Raw genomic sequence first — 18,323 nt, 5'->3', positions numbered from 1 at the left:
AAAGAATGCTGAAAGTACCATGGGCTGCTAAAAGAACTAACAAATCTGTCCTGGAAGAAGTGCAGGCAGAATGCTCCTTGGATGCAAGAATGGCCAAAATTCATCTCACCTACTTTGGTCATGTTGTCAGAAGGGACCATTCTCTGGAGAAGGATATCATGCTTGGTAAAGTGGAGGGTCAAGGAAAGAGGGGAAGGCCCTTAACTAGATGGATTGACACAGTGGCTGCAGCGATGGGCTCAGGAATAGTAGGGATCATGAGGCTGGTGCAGGACTGGCCAGTGTTTCATTCTGTTGTACATAGGATTGCTATGAGTCAGAGCTGACTTGATGGCATCTAACAGTAACAGCAATCAACAGAGTGACTTTCTTCAGCATCTTCAATGGCTTGGGGTCAAATTAAATGAAAATTTCAATTGGTTTAAAGGTGGAGATTGCAAGATAGGTATAGCATGAGTCTAAAGGAACTGAGAAAATGTATTGCAGTGATGGAGCATGGAGCCAAGAGAAGGGAGAGCAGGAGGAATTGATAGACTGAGAAAAAGGCTAAGGAATCAGTGGTCTTTCTGAATTCCAACGTGAATTTAGCAGGAGGAAGGAAGTGAGGAGGTAGAACACTAAGTGATCATAGCCAGAAAGTGGTATTTCAACCAAGATCTTGACCTTTTCCCCTTATTCAGCCAAAAACAAGTTATTTAAGTTGAATTTTTCTAGGAAAAAAAATCTCACACAAAAATTTCTCAATCACAGAATTAGAGAAAATAATAGGCCTTCAAGGTTTAAATTCCTTAAGAGATGCCTTGACACAAAATAAGCCCAGCTTGACCCCAGCACTCAGATCTTAACTAGGAAATGCCTGTCCCCGAGATGTGCCATTTTTAAGTTTATGAGCACTGTCTCTCCTTTGGCCCTTATATGAGAAAAATGATAATTATCATTTATTCAGTTCCATGTGCCAAATACCATGCTAATTCTTTATATAATCTTAATCTGAATTCTTACAGCAGCTCAGTAAGGAAATACAGTTTTACCTATTTTATAAGGTAGAAAACTGAGGCCCAAGTAAGCTAAACAATTTGCCTAAGAGTAAACATCTAGCAGCAGAATTGGAACTGAAATCCATAACTATCTTGACTGCAAATACCTAACCTCTATTGCATTCTCTCCTCCTATTCCTATTCTCTGCCCTAATGTGTACCTGAGCATTCCACTATCGGTTCATAGTGTGTTGGTAGTCCACTAAAACCCCAGCTCTTTTCCAGAAGGAATCACCATAACCTTCAGTACTCTGTTTAAGGAGTTGTTATTTTTTCTAACACAATGCAACAAATTTTCAATCCTTATCGAATGACATCCTGGTAGTTTGGCCACATGTATTTGATAGGTGGATGGATGGATAGATGAATGAATGGCTGGATAGATGGGTGGCTGTAATGAGTGAGGGAGGTTGATGGTTGGGTCTGTAGCTAAAGAGATCTTCAGGTAATCAGATATACCCTTTCCTCGGAAAATCTGCAGTCTAATAGAAAAGGTAAGATACACATACCTATGGATGATATGAATCTATAGATAGATTTAGGCATAGAGAAAGTTGGAGAGTTTTTAAGCGTTCCCATGTGAAGAAAGGATAATACCAATACTAATACCTATGCTGGGAAGTGTCCGTTGTGAAAGCTGCCCTAGAGAAGACCATTCTTAATAGCATGCTAATGTTTCTAATTTCCTTTATAACATGATTTGCTTTAGTAATTAATGGTGAAAAAGCCACTTTGGAAACTCCAACATTTGCCCAAAAACGTCGGCGTACCCTCGATATGTTGATTCGCTCTTTGTACCAGGATCTGATGCCAGATTTGCATAAGGTAAGCCTGGGTCCATGGACCCCTTTCTTTCTCATGGGGTCTGAGCTGAGAATACAAGTCTAGCAATGAGGTCCTGGTTAGAAAAGAAAGGAGACACATGTGTACTTGCTGTCAAAACTATACTGTAGCCACACAAGCTAGTGTTCTCTCATTGTTACCAAAAGGAGAAGGGTTGAGTGTCCATATAAAGGAACATGATTGTCACAAAGCCAAAGCCTGTGAGAATTAAGGTGCAGGTTGAAGGGCACTATTGTACCTCAGTAGTCCCTGTAACATTGAAAATTTAAGAAAGTTTTAAGGATTGAAGAGTGTTGTTTTTGGGTGGCTGTTCTGAGTGATACTCAGTATTCCCAGGGCTGATGGACAGGCAAAAATGATGATAGTAGAGAGCATCTGGGTGCTTTCTTAAGTTTTCTGGAGATTCAATGTCATACTCAGAACTTAAACAAACATTTACAATTACTGAAAATCTACTTTGTGCCAGACACTGCCTACCTAGGCCTCGGGATAGCCACATTGATCAGAAATAGCACCTTCCTTGAGGAACTCATCACCTTCAGGGGCACACGTGTTCTTTCACAGCTTCCAAACTCAGTGTGAAATCACCAGATGTCAGGAATTCATTAATTCAGAATAAAAATCATCATTTAAAAACATTTTCCCTATTTAATAAAGCAGCACAGGTCAAGTGAGGAGACTCGCCTAGAATCCATGCATTCATAAACTCCAGTAAAAATAATTATTAATGACGTGTGTAAATAAATGTAGCATCAGGTTTCCGGTGCTCACCGAGGGAAGGTGGAGAATTCCGAAATGCGTTAGTGCTCTTCCAGTCCTTTCCCTTCAGCACAGTCACCACCATCATTTTACAGGCACCCTTTAACTTCTGGCAGGTCAGGCCATCCACACTACTTGCAGGGATTGGGCCAGACTAGTCCCAGGACCCCGAAGAATAAGCCATAATCTGTCATCTCTTTGTTCTATTGTTTCCTAAGGTCAGGGAAAGGTGCAGAGAGGGGACCACAATGAGTACATGAGATCCTCTAAGTCTTGGCTGCAGCAGCCATACGCAGGCCTTCCCTGACCCCTCCCCCCAGTTGAAACCCAGCTGCCCTGTTAAATACTTTCATAGCCCCCACATACTTCTTCATCTGTCTCTCCCATTAGACTCTATACTGCACAAGGACAGAGCCTGTATCTATCACATTCCCAATGTCTGGCAGAGTTGTAGGTGCTCAGTAAACACTTGCTGATTGAATGAGTATACCTAGATCTATGAATGTGGCTTGGAAGAGATTTATTTAATGTGTGCCAAGCACTGTGTTTACATGTATTACCTCATTTAATCTTCATCACACACCTTGTTGTTGTTGTTATGTGCCGTCGGGTTGGACCAACTCATAGCGGCCCCTCCTTGGGTTTCCGAGGCAGTATCACTACGGAAGTAGATTGCCCCATCTTCCTTACCTAGGATAGAGTTATTGACCCCATGTTGTTGTTGTTTTTATATGCCATCGAGTCAGACCTGACTCATAGCGACCTCTCCTTGGGTTTCCAAGGCAGTGTCACTACGGAAGTAGATTGCCAAACCTTCCTTCCGAGGAATGGCTGGTGGGTTTGAACCGCCAGCCTTCTGGTTAGCAGTCAAGTGCCTTAGGCACTATGCTACCAGAGCTCTCACTGACCCCATAAGAAAACTGAAACTCAGAAATTAACTATCTTGCCCAAGAACCAGAGTTGCACAACTCCAAGGGGTGCCATTCACACAGAATTCGGGCTGTTGTGGTCCAGGGACACAACTCTAAGAGAATGGCACCCACAAAGCTGTGCAAAATGGTGGCCTAGATCACTCTGATAATAAGTAAGAAGTGGAACTTGTCAGCTTGATTTTCAAAGCCCATGCTCTCTGCCATTACACAGTCTCTACTGGTTGATTTTTTTTTTTTTTTTTTTTTTTCATCCCTAGCATGTAGTACAGAGCCTGGCACAAAGTAGGTGCTCCATAAATGCTTACTGAACGAACAAGTACTGAATGTAGAAATAGGACCATTTGGACAAACAGGTTTAAGCATTGTGAGAAGCCAAAGTATAAGATTTGATAGCCATTTGAGGAATTCATAACTTGTTTTTCTTTTTCAGAACATGCTTAATAGACGATCTTTTAGTGATGTCTTACCAGAATCACCCAAGTCAGCACGGAAGAAAGAGGAGGCTCGCCAGGCAGAGTTTGTTAGAATAGGGCAGGTGAGTTTTATTCTGAAGCCTTTTTTGCTAGACATGTAGTTGTGAGTTCCATCCAAACTTGATGACTCACCTGTAAGGACTTTGATATTTGCATACTCCTGTGAGGCTCTGTTATTTCCTTAGGATTGTTGTGGGAAACATGAGAGAGATTTTGACACCCAAGTAGATATAGTCCTCTGCAGATGTGAGTGACAGTAAAGTACTCTGCAGAAGGGGAATGTTACCAACTCAAAGCAAAGAGGCCACAGTGCCCAGCTCTGGGTTCCCTGTTGTCAAGGAAGCATGCACTTCTTGCTTCCCGGGAATTTTCTGAGGAGTAGGATGCTCATTTGGGAAAAGCACCTTGAGCTCCTGCCTGGCAGGAGTAAGCAGAGTGTCTCTGTCACTGACAGAAGACGTGAATTTCCATTCTGTTACATGGAAGCAGTCATCCTAATCATCACCTTACTCCAGGCTTATGGAGCGAACCACTCTCCCTTTGCCTTGCATTTCTCAGTTCTGGGAAGCCACACAGCTTCCTGGCTTGATCCCACATCACAGCAGGGAAGAGTGCTGACACCTGCAGAGGAGGCTCTGACTCCATAGAAGGGAGCTAAGCAAGGCAGGCGAATGGAGGAAGGTTGTGTGATCAAGGAGCGCTGAGAGGCAAAGATAACTTTCTTCTAAAACAGCTACTACCGTTACAGAGACTTCTAAACACTGCTGCCTCTAGAGACTGATTCATCAAGATTGAGGAGAACCTATAAATCTGGCTATTTCCAATGCTTCCATGGTTTGAAAATCACTGTACTGTCATCTTGATCTGTTGATATAATAGAATGCATTTGGGGTAATTTGGGCTAGGACACTGTAATCGAGGCTTGATTCTATCCTGCTAACTTTATTCCTTATCATCCATGACAAAGCATTGTGGGAACCTGAAAACTTTGGTCTGAAATTACTCCTGTTTGAGTCAATTTTTTTCAAATCACAGTTATTTGTTCTGCTGTTCCTTTGCTGCCTGGTAACAAACTTTAAAGAGATCCCTGTCTTTAAGGCACTGAAACTGAAATCCATTGTCAGAGGGGACGCTCCATCAAGCTTGGCAGCTTCGGGGATCTGTAAAAAAGAGGTGAGTTGATGATTCTTTCTAGGTGAAATGTCAATGTCTTTTATCCTCAGTGAAGTTATTCATATTCATGGAAAGAGGCTTGTGGGGTAGGAGGAAGAAGAGCTTATCTACTCCAGAGTCCTTGAGGGAAGCCCCAGATTAAGTTGAGTAGATAGATGTGTAGTGGGAACCCCTCTTCTGTCTCTAGTATGTATGTGCTTTTGCATGCTTCAGTGGAGCAGATCTGCCGGGCCAGGCCGGGTCAGACACACTAAGTTCGGCAGTGATTTCTCAAGCTTGAATACGCACACGGATCACCTAACATCTTGAACAAATGCATGTTCTGATTCAGGAGGTTTGGGGCAGGGTCAAGAATCTACATTTCTAACAAGCTCACATGTGATGCCTGTGCTGCTGACCCCAGACCACACTTTGAACAGCAAGACCCTGGAGCAGTGCTTCTCAACCTCCAGTGTGTGTTAGGATCTCCTCAGAGTTTCTCATTTAGTGGGTCTGAAGTGAGGCCTGAAAATTTGCACTTCTAACAAGTTCCCAGTTGATGCCGATGCTATTGGTCAGAGAACCATAGTTGAGAAACTACTGCTCAATCTGTAGTTCACTCAGCCAGCCAAAAAATTCCTTCTACTTTTGCCTATCTTTCTACTTCTCATTTCCACTTTCTATGGAAAAAGAAAGAGGTGATAGTCAAGAAGAGAAGAGGAAAAAATAATAAGCAATGGTGTGCAAACGTACTCTCCATGTGATTTTGTAAACACCACCCCGTGCACTCAATAACTCAATAATTATGGCTATGTTCAGAATATGTATGCATTATTTAAATGAAACAAATTTACAGGCAGCACGTCACTAGAGAAGTGTCCATTATAAAATCAAAAGAATTAAGTATTTATTTACCTTCATTATAAAGGTATGAATTACTTGTATTTGAACTGCAGAACGTATATGCTTTAAAGTCTGGTTTCAGGAAAATGATAAGCTAAAACTACAAATGATGCTAAAAACCACAACCAGCTTAAGGCTGATGATAAGGGCATCCTTCCCTAAGTTGGCAGCAGTTCCCACTACATGCTTGATCATGTGTATGGTAGGAATTTATAAATACCAAAGTCCAGTAAGATTTAGTAACATTCTTAATAAGATGTTCCTTCGGCAGGAAGACCTTGAGACCTCATTCTTGCCCTGCAGAATCTGCACTGAGACCCTCAGTGGCAGAGGTAGGTTTAGTACACCTGGCAAATGCTATCAGTCATCAGACTACAGCCCGTGTGGCCAGATCTGAATTTGTAGCACTGATGCTTCCTGCACTGATATTCAGTGATTCCTCACTCATCTTGGAATTCCCAGCTCCTGTGCAAACCCATGAAAGCAATGAGACCTCCACCCCAGGCCAGGAAAATGTGTGAATGGCACCTATGCACAGCATTTTGAATACAATCCCAGAAGTTTTAGAGACTTCCATAAGCCTCCCTGTGGATCCTCTAAAGGGATCTTGGATTTTCTGGGTTAAGAACCCCTTTTCTGCCTAAGTGTTCTAAAATCATGTCCTTTGGTCAGAGAACATTTTGTTACTAAGAGGTGATTGTTTTGTCTTCATATTACCTAATGCTCTGGTGTCTATGTCTATCTCCTGATTGACATTTATATTGACTTCGCTTTTTTCATGTCTTGCTATAAAGCACAACCCCAGGATTACCAGATATAATCCTGGGGAAATGCCATTTGAACTAATGACCTACATTTGTGTAACCTTTTCAGTTTGTAAAGCATTTTCCCATTTTTCAGAAGATCTTTTCAGAACAGTACAAGCTGCATCCTAGCAATTACTCTTTTGGAGGCTTGTGGGTTTCTTAAAGGGAGGTCATGAGTTTTCTAAGGTAGCAGCAGTACACACAGTATTTACCCTCACCCCTCAGGACATCCTTGAAGGTGGTCCTCAAAGCCTTCACTTCTTCTTAAGAGTATGCAGGAATGTGTGCCCCCAGTGTATACACACACACTTGCACACACATGCACTTGTTACAGCCCCCAGTGGGACATCAGGCCTTTGTGTCTGAGAGAAAAAGTGGTTTGGAGGGAAGTGAATGATTCTGTTGAAAATGTCCACAATTCCAGCATGACTAACACCACACTAAGCAGTGACCCACCAGCTCCAGGCAGTTATACACAGCTCCGAGGCAATAGTGAGGCTGAGCTAACTCTTTATGCCTGAAATGAAAATCAAACTAAGACTCAAGGGAAAAAGTGCACATACTGTGACTATGTCACAAGGGGGATCATGAATTGCTTTTGAGTAGCACTTGCCTTTTTCCTATAAGCAGCTGTTATTTTTTCTTTAAAATCTTCTAGCCCTGACTAGATCAGTAAGCATTTTCATATTAAGATGGCAACAATCTCACAGTTGTGTGTGGTTTAATCATTATGCTGAATCAGCAACACAGGAATTGATGACTTTTTTTGTAGTTACATGGGACTCTTCCTTTAATGATGAACTGGTATGAATTCTCCAAAACATAGACACCAATTGGTCCAAATTCCAGGTGTTGAAGAAAAATGCTTTAAAAATGTTTCTGACGTTTTGATTTCCCCCAGGGAGCATTACAGCAATATAGAGACAGGTCATGGTGCCAGAAACAAGTGAATCCATTCCTTTCCTATTGCTTATGTGTTTGCAAGGAGACTTTTCTTCTTAAGAAAAGTAACTGAGTCCAGACCTCATTTAGCTACCAGGATCTGGGGTGGCTCTTCTCACACTGGGGTATCTGTGTTACTGCTTCAGGACTCGCACTGTACATTTCCATTTGATGGGCCACAGGGTGTTTTGTTTCTGGTGCACTTATTTTCCGATGCTTGTGTTGCCTCGCAGCCTTGGGAGCCCCAGTGTTTCTGCAGTAATTTCCCTCACGAAGCCGTGTGTGCAGATCCCTGGGGCCAGGCCTTGCTGGTTTCCACTGATGCTGGCGTCTTGCTAGTGGATGGTTAGTGAGTAGCTGTTCCTACAAATGTCTTTATTTGTGTAACTTGCGGTATTTCTAACATGGGTGAACACCGGTCCACTCCCTTTAGACCAGAATTGTGTCTTCAGACGGGAGGTTAGCAAAATTTCATTTCCTTACAAAATTAACCCCTTGGTTTCAGGGCAAGCAGAGGTTAAGCAGGCTGGAGGATGAGCCATGCATGACAAGTTCATCCCTTCCCCAGTCTGTGATTAGTCCGTAGCAATCAAATGATCTGCAAAAAGGATCTGCTCTTGAGCCACTGCTTATCATGATTCCAACACTCTCCCTCAAGTCAAGAAGGACACGTTGTTCTTTGGAGCCTCTATGCTTTTGTTTCTTGGCTACTGGGGGGTGTGCTCCTCTCCCTCAAAGCTTTTCTTTCTTTCTCTTTTTTTCTTTTTTTTTTTTAAGATTTCTGATTTGAAGACTATTTTGTATTCAAAACAAGCAATAAGAATCCTAGAAAATCCATTCTCAATAGTTACAGAAACAAAAAGATTTTGACAGGGTGGCAGATTTCACCTGAATATGAAATCAAACTTTCTGAAGGACAGGTAGATCAGCCCACCTGGAGAGATCGGTTCCCTGTCTGTCCATTAGACACACCCTGGTGAGGATGCCATCGAGGAGATTCAACCTTGGATGGGGGTTAGATTCAAGGAAGGTGTGGTCCTCTCTAGTGGGAAGCCCCTTTGGATTCTCTCACACCCCTAATGTGGCCTAAAGGGGCTAAACACCTGGGGCTCAGTGGGAGCAGTGGGCATTGAGACAGCATCTTCCAAAGGCAGCTCCTTGGACTACATGGAGCAGGCCCACCCAGTCTCCGGCTATTATGTTGTTATTGTTATGTGCCATCGAGTCAGACCCGACTCATAGTGACCCCTCCTTGGGTTTCCGAGGCAGTATCACTACAGAAGTAGATTGCCCAACCTTCCTTCTGAGGAGTGGCTGATGGGTTTGAACCGCCAGCCCTCTGGTTAGCAGTCAAATGTCTTAGGCACTACAGTACCAGAGCTCCTTCCAACTACCATAGAATGTCTTTATGAGAATACTGAATATCGCCACTATGAGAGTAACATAATGGCCTCAAACTATGCCTCATCCGCCTGCCCTTTGGCACGTCCTTTACCCTGTCAGACCCTTACTCAGCACTTGTACTATGTGCCAGGCACTGTGCTCAGTGCCTTCTGTAGTATGAGAGAGCTGGACTGCTTAATAAATAATGAACTTGTTTCTGACCTCACCTGTTGTTTTTGATATATGTTTTAATTGTGTCCATAACATAGTTGTATATATAACTAATTTCATAAAAGGTAGATAACTTACAATTTATAAATTCAGAATTTAAATTAAATATTTAATTGTAGAAACTTCAAGACTGTTAGAAAACCTTTGTGACTTTGAAGAAATTATTTAACCTCCTTGAGTCTCCTCAGAGATCTCTAAAGTGAGGGTAATTTTTTAAGTGCCTGAAAAATAGTTCATTTAAAAAAGAAAAAAGATGAAATCACTAAACTAGGGTTGACGATAATAACCAACAGGCTGGATTGTGGGGATTAAATAAATCGCCTATGTTAAGTACTTAAAGCATTGCCTGGCACATAAGAAAACTTCTTAAACAGCTCCTATTATCTTTGCTATGGCCCTATGAACTTGCTAAAAAGTAACAAAATCTTAGATTTTGCCAAAAGTTCAACCAAATAAAAAAAAATTATTTAAAAAATTCCAAATAAAACAGACCGACAGGTTGAGCCCATTCTCTTAGGATGAAGAAACCAAGACCTAAAGAAATGGTAGCCTCGCCCAGGATGGCAGCTGAGGAGTGGCATAGCTGGAACCAGAACCCGAATGAGATTCCTTGTCCACTGCTTTCTCCTAAATCAGCTCCATTCTGTTAAAATTAAATTAAATGCTACCAATGTTTTGTCATTGTCTTAGCATACACTCCCAAAAATGTAGTCCTGGACAAATAATTATGAAAAATTTTGATTAAAAGCCTTTAAAATTCTGTCTGCCTTTTTTGGGAAAGAGAACATATGCCACATAGTGATTATTTGTAAGGCTTCTTAAAAACAAAAAAATATCTATTTGAGATGCTTTTCTTTTTTTATGTAAAATCTAAACCCAGACTACTAATCCTTTTCTGAAATTTTCATCTCCCTGTATCTGAAATTGAATGGAAAAAAATAGAAAATAAAACTTGATGGAGGTGTCACATACAGGGATAATTGTGATTGGCCAGGAGAATCATGTCTTATGAATTTGAAGGCAGCCTTAAGCAGGTGGTAGCTGTATACACTTAGGTTTATTACTCAGCTTAGATTCAATATTCAGATTATTTTTGCATGTGATACATCCCTGTTTGCTTTTGCTGAAAAGAAGAATAACCCTTCAGGCTTTGTATCCCTTGTTGTGCTTTCAAGCCATATTCTCTTGTTCTTTCTTTCATTACCTTTTCTTGTCTATACTTAATCACATTATGAATTGTTTATGTGAGTAAATCTCTCCATTCTGTTTCAGACCAAGTTCCACTCCATCCCGTTAGCCTCTGCTTTAATTTCATTAAACTTTCCCTCACAATACTCTATTCCTTTCAAGATCATTTTTTAAAATCAAAATAATTTGTATTCTCAAAAAAAAAAAAAAAAAAAAACCCTCACTGCCATCGTGTCGAATCTGAGGCAGTATCACTACGGAAGTAGATTGCCCAGTCTTCCTTCCGAGGAGTGGCTGGTGGGTTTGAACTGCCAGCCTTATGGTTAGCAGTCAAGTGCCTTAGGCACTACGCCACCAGAGCTCCTCTATTTGTATTCTAAGTATAGCAGAACCTCCTGTGAAGGGAGTCTAAATACTGATTAAATATGCTATCACTATATGTTCTAGTTTTAAAATAATAGAAAAGCAGGTTCTAAAAGATTTTGAGTTTCTTCATAAAGAGATTACAAGAAGGAAAAAAAAAAAGTTAATGGACAATCACATGTCATTTTCTTATCTCCTTACTTCCTCTTCCCTGTGCTGTGTGGAAGCAAGCTCAGCCATCAGGAAAGAGTTGAAGGACAGTAAATGCTAATGTACTCTGTATGCAGTTTCACAGCTATCCAGTATACCTCTGTTTTCAATGTTAAATGAAGTCCTTCTGCTATTTGTTAATTCTTTACTGTTGTTCCCATGGATGCACAATCAATCCATGGGGATGTGGTGCTGCTTTTACGCTACAACTGGGTAAGCACCATGGGCTTTATCCTTGCACAGACTTGGGTTCTGCATGTTCAGGGTGTGACCTTGGACAAGTCCTTCCACCTCTGAGCCTCAGATTTTTCATTTGTGAAATGGTAATGTTAAAAGTTCCTACCTAATAGTGTCATTGGGACATTTAAATTAAATAAACGGAACTCTTAGCATTAGGGTCTGGCATGTATAAGCCTTCAGTGTCTGTTAGCCGCCATTGCTGCTGTGTTGTTATATAACAAAATGAAATAATCATAGTTACTTAGCCAAATATGATGTCAGGTACTGGAATGATCCCATGTTTTGAAAAATCAAAACTTCCCCCAGCCAAATACAAAGACTCTGAAAGTCTATTTCTTTTTCTAAAGGCCTGGGGTAGAAGAGGAAGAAAAGTGGTTGATGAGCGGTCATAAAATTTACATTTGTCCCCCTGATTAAAGGGAACTAGAGACAAGCCCTGTTTCTAATAAGAGCTTAGCAGGCTCTGCTCTTAGTTATCCAGAGCCCTCACAGGCCTGCTGTAGGAGCAGGAGATCCCTCCCTAGTGTGAGGCGGCTACTAATCCTGATGGCAGAAGCTCCCCTGCCTCCTGGACACCACCCAAAGGTGGATGAGCTCCCAACTAGAATTAGATTTCTGGAAGACTCAAGATGCTCAGGACTCCTTGGCCCTAAATTACTACTAGACACACGAACCCTAGGCCACAGTAGCTGAGCCGTTGAAGACCTAAGTTTCAGGCTTAGGTCAGATAAGGAGATTGCGATTTTTCCTACCGAGAACATCTACACCATCCCTGACTGCCTTGCTCTGAATCTGTATCAAGCTCAGAATAGCCCTTTTTGCTTATGCCACAGCATAACTCTCTTAGACCCCTATGTCCTCAGGTCCCCCAGGAACAAACTGAATTGCTAGCAGTTTAAGAGCCCAGTGAGTAAGCTAAACACAAATCCTATGTGTAACTGAAATTTCTTTAATCATCCATTTGCCTAAAACCTTCCTGAGCATTTCCACTTACATTTGATTTTTTCTTGTTATTTGGGCAGTTTTATTTTCTCCCAGTTTGAGTTACTTATTTTTGTCTGAAAAGGAGATTTCATATTTCTATGTGGAGAAATACTAAAAATGTATAGGCAAACTATGACTGATTCAGACATGGGGTATGTTAGAGGAGGGTGGGTTTGTATTTCTTTTAAATACAAAAGGGAACATTTATTTTGCTGTCTTCAGAATTATACTAAAATAACCTAAGACATGATGCAATTTCAAGCATTACATAAAAATAAGAAAATACTTAAAGGAAGTAGCTGATTGTATTCTGTTTCTCGCTTTTGTTTTTTAAGTTGATGTTCAGTCCTTTGGTTACATTAAACCTTAGTGAAAACTGGGATCAAAAAATATTGCTTTTTCTTTGATGAACATTAAGGAGAAGAACATAGTTTACATGCCCCTGCTACCACGTTCACTACAGAGTTCCAAATGCCTTTGGGAGGGAAATATCAGTACTTCTCCCTGAGCTGAGAGGAATATAGTGCTTGAACTTATTGCACAGATTTCATGAAAGCTCTAGAAACGGACTTCCGTCCTTGTCTAGAGAGGTCCTAAACCATCTAGAGGCATGTTTTATAGTTGCTAGAGAGTCATGGGCTACTGTTGCAGTGTTGGGTAACCAGGTCTCCTTTTCCAGATGACCTTCCATCAGTGCCGGTGTTTGACAGAACTCTGCCCGTGAAGCAGATGCATGTGCTTGAGACTCTGGACCTGCTGATTCTCAGAGCAGACAAAGGTGGTATCCCCTTCCCCTTGGCAGGCTCTGGGAAGGAAAAAGCCCACAGCCTGCTAAGGCAGACACTGAGGGTGGTCTGACTGCCCAGGCCATGCCAGTTCTTTCTTTCCCTGAGGCCCAGTGGTCAGGGTCCCTTGGTGGCCCATTTGTTCTCTGGGGGGGAATAATGATGGACAGAGAGTAGGACAGGAAGTCACCCTTAAATACATTGTTAGGTAAAGGTAATGTGGATTTTTCCTGAATTCTGGAACACCTCAAATCCTTATTCTCTAGCTGTAATTTTCCTACACCGTCTGCTCTTTCCATTCTTTCAGGTCATTTAACTTGACCTTGTTAATCTCCTCGTCTATCTCTTTTTTCTCACCAGGAAAAGATGCCCGTCTCTTTGTGTTTAGGCTCAGCACTGTGCAAAAGGGCATCGAGGGAAAACAGGCTGCGAAGAGCAAGTATGACTGCAGGGAAAATAAGCTTGAGAAAACAAAAGGTGACTTGGTTATTCATCTTTTAGTGGTTTCTGTTTAATATTTTTCCCAAATTGCTCAAGTTTTACTGGAAATAAAAATGAATAGGAATTTCATTTTTTTGGTTTGTTTTTCACTTGGAAATATCATAAAGATAGCATCACTGTTCTTTAAGAGAAGCTTAAAAGATAGAAAAACAGGTTGAGGACTAGAGGAAATTCTAGGCCATATAATGTTTTGGAGGTAAATTAAGCTTCATTCACAAATTTGTGAGTAAGGAGAGTTTTACACACTTTGGTTCCTGAAGCTCTGATTGTCCTCATTTTAATCTATATGATGTAGCAGGTCTGAAGGTCAGTCCAAAACTGTAGAACATAGGAAATATGACTTCCTTAATTTTTCTATAACTCAAATTAATGTTTATGTCAAGCCCACTTTCTGCCTGGTAGAAGAAACATTCTTAGTCAATTCAAGGTCCTATTCTCTTATCCCCATTTCCTGGCATGCTTAATTTCCAGGGTTATTAGGTAATGCCAAGGCCTGGGACTTTCTAAAACTTCTTGTCATCTGTTCAGTATCATTTATTTCTCTTCCCAGGTTGCCACTTGTATGCCATTAACACTCACCATAGCAAAGAGCTGAGAATTGTTGTTGCAATCCGGAATAAACTACTTCTGATCACAAGGAAACATAAGCCAAGCGGGGTAACCAGCACCTCATTGTTATCTCCCCTATCGGAGTCGCCTGTTGAAGAATTCCAGTACATCCGGGTAGGCTTTCTCCTCAAATTGCTTCTCTCCTGGCCAAGGAGTACTGAGGCAGACTCTCTCCTTCTACCCAGAGATTATCCTCCACCAGTGTTGTCCCATACCTTGTTAACCAACTAGGGAAATCTTCTCCTCTGGTACCATAGTTTTCCCTGGAAAACTAACATGAAAAGGACTCTTCCTTGCTTCATCCAGCTCATTCGTTCCAATGAACACCTACAGTGATATTCTAGGCACTAGAAATTTAGCAGTGAACAAAATGAAGTCTCTCCTGTCATGGAGATTGCTTTGTAGTTGAAGGATAACAAAAATAAGTAAATATATATATGACAGCAAGCAGAAATAAGTGCTTTTTTATGAGATAAAAATAAAGTAGGATAAGGGAACAGATTTATAATTGCTAGTGATTGGAATCCACCACTCATCTGTCAGTTTGTTGTACTGTGGTGGCTTGCATGTTGCTGTGAGACTGGAGGCTATGCCACCGGTATTTTAAATACCAACAGGGTCACCCATGGTGGACAGGTTTCAACAGAGCTTCTAGACTACGACCAACTCAGAAGAAGGAAGGGGCCATCCACTTCTCAAAGAACTGGCCAGTGAAAACCTTATGAATAGCAGTGAAACACTGTCTGATATATTACTGGAAAACTTCATGAATAGCCTTGAAACACCATCTGATACAGTGCCGGGAAGATGAGCCCCTCAGGTCAGTAGATGCTCAAAATATGACTGGGGAAGAGCTGCCTCCTCAGAGTAGGGCCAACCTTAGTGATGTGCATAGAGTAAAGCTTTCGGGACCTCCATTTGCTGATGTGGCACAACTCAAAATGAGAAGAAACAGCTGCAAACATCCAGTAATCATTGGAACATGGAATGTATGAAGTATGAACTTAAGAAAATTGAAAGTTGTCAAAAATGAAATGGAATGCATTAAGATCGATATCCTAGGCATTAGTGAGTTGAAATGGACCGGTTTGGGCCATTTTGAATCAGACAACCATATGATCTACTATGCCAGGAGTGACAATTTGAAGAGGAATGGTGTGGCATTCATCATCACAAAGAATGTTTCAAGATCTATCCTGAAATACAGTTCTGTCAGTGATCGGATAATATCCATACCTACAAGGAAGACCAGTTAATACTACTATTACTCTAATTTATGCACCAACCACCAAAGCCAAAGATGAGGAAATTGAACATTTTTACCAACTTCTGCAGTCTAAAATAGAACAAACATGCAATCAACATGTGTTGATTATCACTGGTGATTGGGATGCAAAAGTTGGAAACAAAGAAGAATCACTGGTAGTTGGAAAATATGGCCTTGGTAATAGAAATAACATTGGAGATCACATGATAGAATTTTGCAAGACCAACAACTTATTCATTGCAAATACCTTTTTACAACAACACAAATGGTGGCTGTACACGTGAACTTTTCCAGATGAAGTACACAGGAATCAGATCGATTATAACTGTGGAAAGAGGCAATGGAGAAGTTCAATGTCTTCAACCAAAACAAGGCCAGGAGCTGACTGTGAAACAGACCATCAACTGCTCATATGCAAGTTCAAGGAGAAGCTGAAGACAATTAAAACAAGTCCATGAGCAAGGTTGTAGTCACTTCTTGGTCACAGCCAGCTACCCAGAGAGAGCGAGTAGTTGAACCTGTGGGCTCGGGACCATAGTCACAGGGGACATCAAACTAAATTGGCATAACATACTACACAAAACATTGTTCCACCTCCTACTTTGGCAAGTAGCGACTGGGATCTTAAAAGCTTGCAAGCAGCCATCTAAATGCAAAAATGGGTCTCTCCTCATCCAGAGTAAAGAAGAATGAAGAAACCAAAAATTCATGGAAAAAATTAGTCCTAGTGACTGGTACACCATGCGATCTGTAGCCTATACACTATGAGACCAGAAGAACTAGATGGTGTCTGGCTACCACTGTCAACCACTCAGAGGGGAATCTATATAGGAGATCCTGGGTAGAGTGGGAGAACAATGTGGAACAAAACTCGAAATCATTTAAAAAAAGGGCCAGATTTGCTGGTCTGCTAGAGCCTGGTGAAACCCCTGAGACTATGGCCCCTAGATGCCCTTCAGGTCTGGAATTGAACCCACTCCTGTGGCTTCCAGCCAAATAAAAGACAGGCACTTCTTGGAGAGATCAATCATGGGAGAATAGAAGGGCTATGCATGCACAGGGAGACAGCTCAGGGGACAGGAGTGCATGGGAGGGAAGGACACAGGGAAGAGGTGGCTATAGGGAGAAAGTGGGAGGAGAGCTGTTGCATTGTGGGAGATACAGTCAGTGTCATGAGACAAAGTGTATGTGAACTGCTGTTTGGAAGATGAATTTGTTCTGTAAACTTTCACCCAAATCACAATAAAAATAAAATTAAAAATAAAAAAACTTGCAATATGCAGATGACACAGCCTTGTTTGCTGAAAGCAAAGAGGACCTTGAAACACTTTCTGATGAAGATCAATGACTACAGCCTTCAATATGGATTACACCTCAACATAAAGAAAACAAAAAAATCCTCACAACTGAACCAATGAGCAACATCATGATAAATGGAGAAAATACTGATGTTTTAAGGATTTCGTTTTACTTAGATCCACAATCAGTGCCCATGGAAGCAACAGTCAAGAAATGTAATGATGTATTATTCCATTGAGCAAATCTGTTGCAAAAGACTTCTTTAAAGTATTAAACAGAAAAGATGTCACTTTGAGAACTAAAGTGTGCCTGATCCAAGCCATAGTATTTTCAGTCGCCTTGTATACATGCAAAAGCTGGAAAATGAATGAGGACCAAAGAAGAATTGATGCCTTTGAATTATGGTGCTGGTGAAGAATATTGAATGAACTGCCAGAAAAATGAACAAATCTGTCTCGGAAGAAGCACAGCCAGAATGCTCCTTAGAAGCAAGGATGACAAAACTTCATCTTAAATACTTTGGACGTTATCAGGAAGGACCAGTTCCTGGAGAAGGACATAATGATTGGTCAACAAAAATGAGAACGACCATCAGTGACACAGTGCTTCAACAGTGGGATCAAATATAGTAACAAATATGAGGATGATGTAGGACTGGGCAGTGTTTTGTTCTGTTATACAGAGGGTTACTAAATCAGAAATGACTTGACAGCACCTAACAACAACAACAGAGGGTAATGGAGCTTTGAGCAGAGACCCAAATGAACTATGGGAATGAGGGATGAGGATATCTGGGCATTCCAGGCAGGAAGAGCAGCTAGTCAGGGGCCCCAAGGCCCTGTTTGAGGCACAGTCAAGAGGCTGTGGTAGTTGGAGCATAGTGAACAAGACAGTGAGAACAAGTGTTCTAGGAGAAGATTTTCTTGAGCCCTCAAGGCCATTACAAGAACTTTGACTGTAGTGGGAGATACCAGAAGGCTTGAATTAGAGAAGTGTCATGTTTTAAAAAGACCACTTTGGCTACTGTGTGGAAAGAGCTTAGGTGGCCAAGAGTGGAGATAGGGAAACATGCTAGGGGCTAATGCAGAATTCCAGCAAGAGAAGACAGTGGCTTTGGGAGCTGTGAAAAATGAACAAATCTGTCTTGCAAGAAGCACAGCCAGAATGCTCCTTAGAAGCAAGGTGTAAAGGTGGGAAGACTCAATCAGCAAAGTTGCTCTGCTTGCCATAGTCAGGGGGATTTGCTGACAAAGTGAGAGTGAAGCCTTGCGAAAGTAGCCTTCTCCAGGTCCCAGAAGAGTGCCAAGTTCCTTCCCTGATCTTCCTTCTTACTATCTCCTATGTTTTTAAAAACTATCATATAAGCATGGAAACAATTAGTCCAAGGGACTAGTGGACCATGAGAACCTCAGCCTA

General features: G+C 41.4%; 1 protein-coding gene across 1 annotated transcript in view; it reads left to right on the top strand.

The window, feature by feature from the left end:
- Window positions 1-18,323, top strand: part of GARNL3 (GTPase activating Rap/RanGAP domain like 3) — a 165,882-nt gene that overhangs the window by 117,054 nt on the left and 30,505 nt on the right. The window contains exons 14-20 of the mRNA XM_007944319.2: window positions 1,747-1,862; window positions 4,002-4,106; window positions 5,143-5,217; window positions 8,081-8,192; window positions 13,126-13,224; window positions 13,592-13,708; window positions 14,283-14,455. Coding sequence (XP_007942510.1) covers window positions 1,747-1,862; window positions 4,002-4,106; window positions 5,143-5,217; window positions 8,081-8,192; window positions 13,126-13,224; window positions 13,592-13,708; window positions 14,283-14,455 — 797 coding nt within the window. The remainder of the gene's footprint in view (window positions 1-1,746; window positions 1,863-4,001; window positions 4,107-5,142; window positions 5,218-8,080; window positions 8,193-13,125; window positions 13,225-13,591; window positions 13,709-14,282; window positions 14,456-18,323) is intronic.

This window comes from Orycteropus afer, unplaced genomic scaffold (genome assembly GCF_000298275.1).
Source record: "Orycteropus afer afer isolate SDZICR_OR568_19922 unplaced genomic scaffold, OryAfe1.0 scaffold00123, whole genome shotgun sequence".
Lineage (NCBI taxonomy): Eukaryota > Metazoa > Chordata > Mammalia > Tubulidentata > Orycteropodidae > Orycteropus > Orycteropus afer.
Note: the sequence above shows the minus strand (reverse complement) of the source record. Positions and strands in the feature narration are given on the sequence as shown.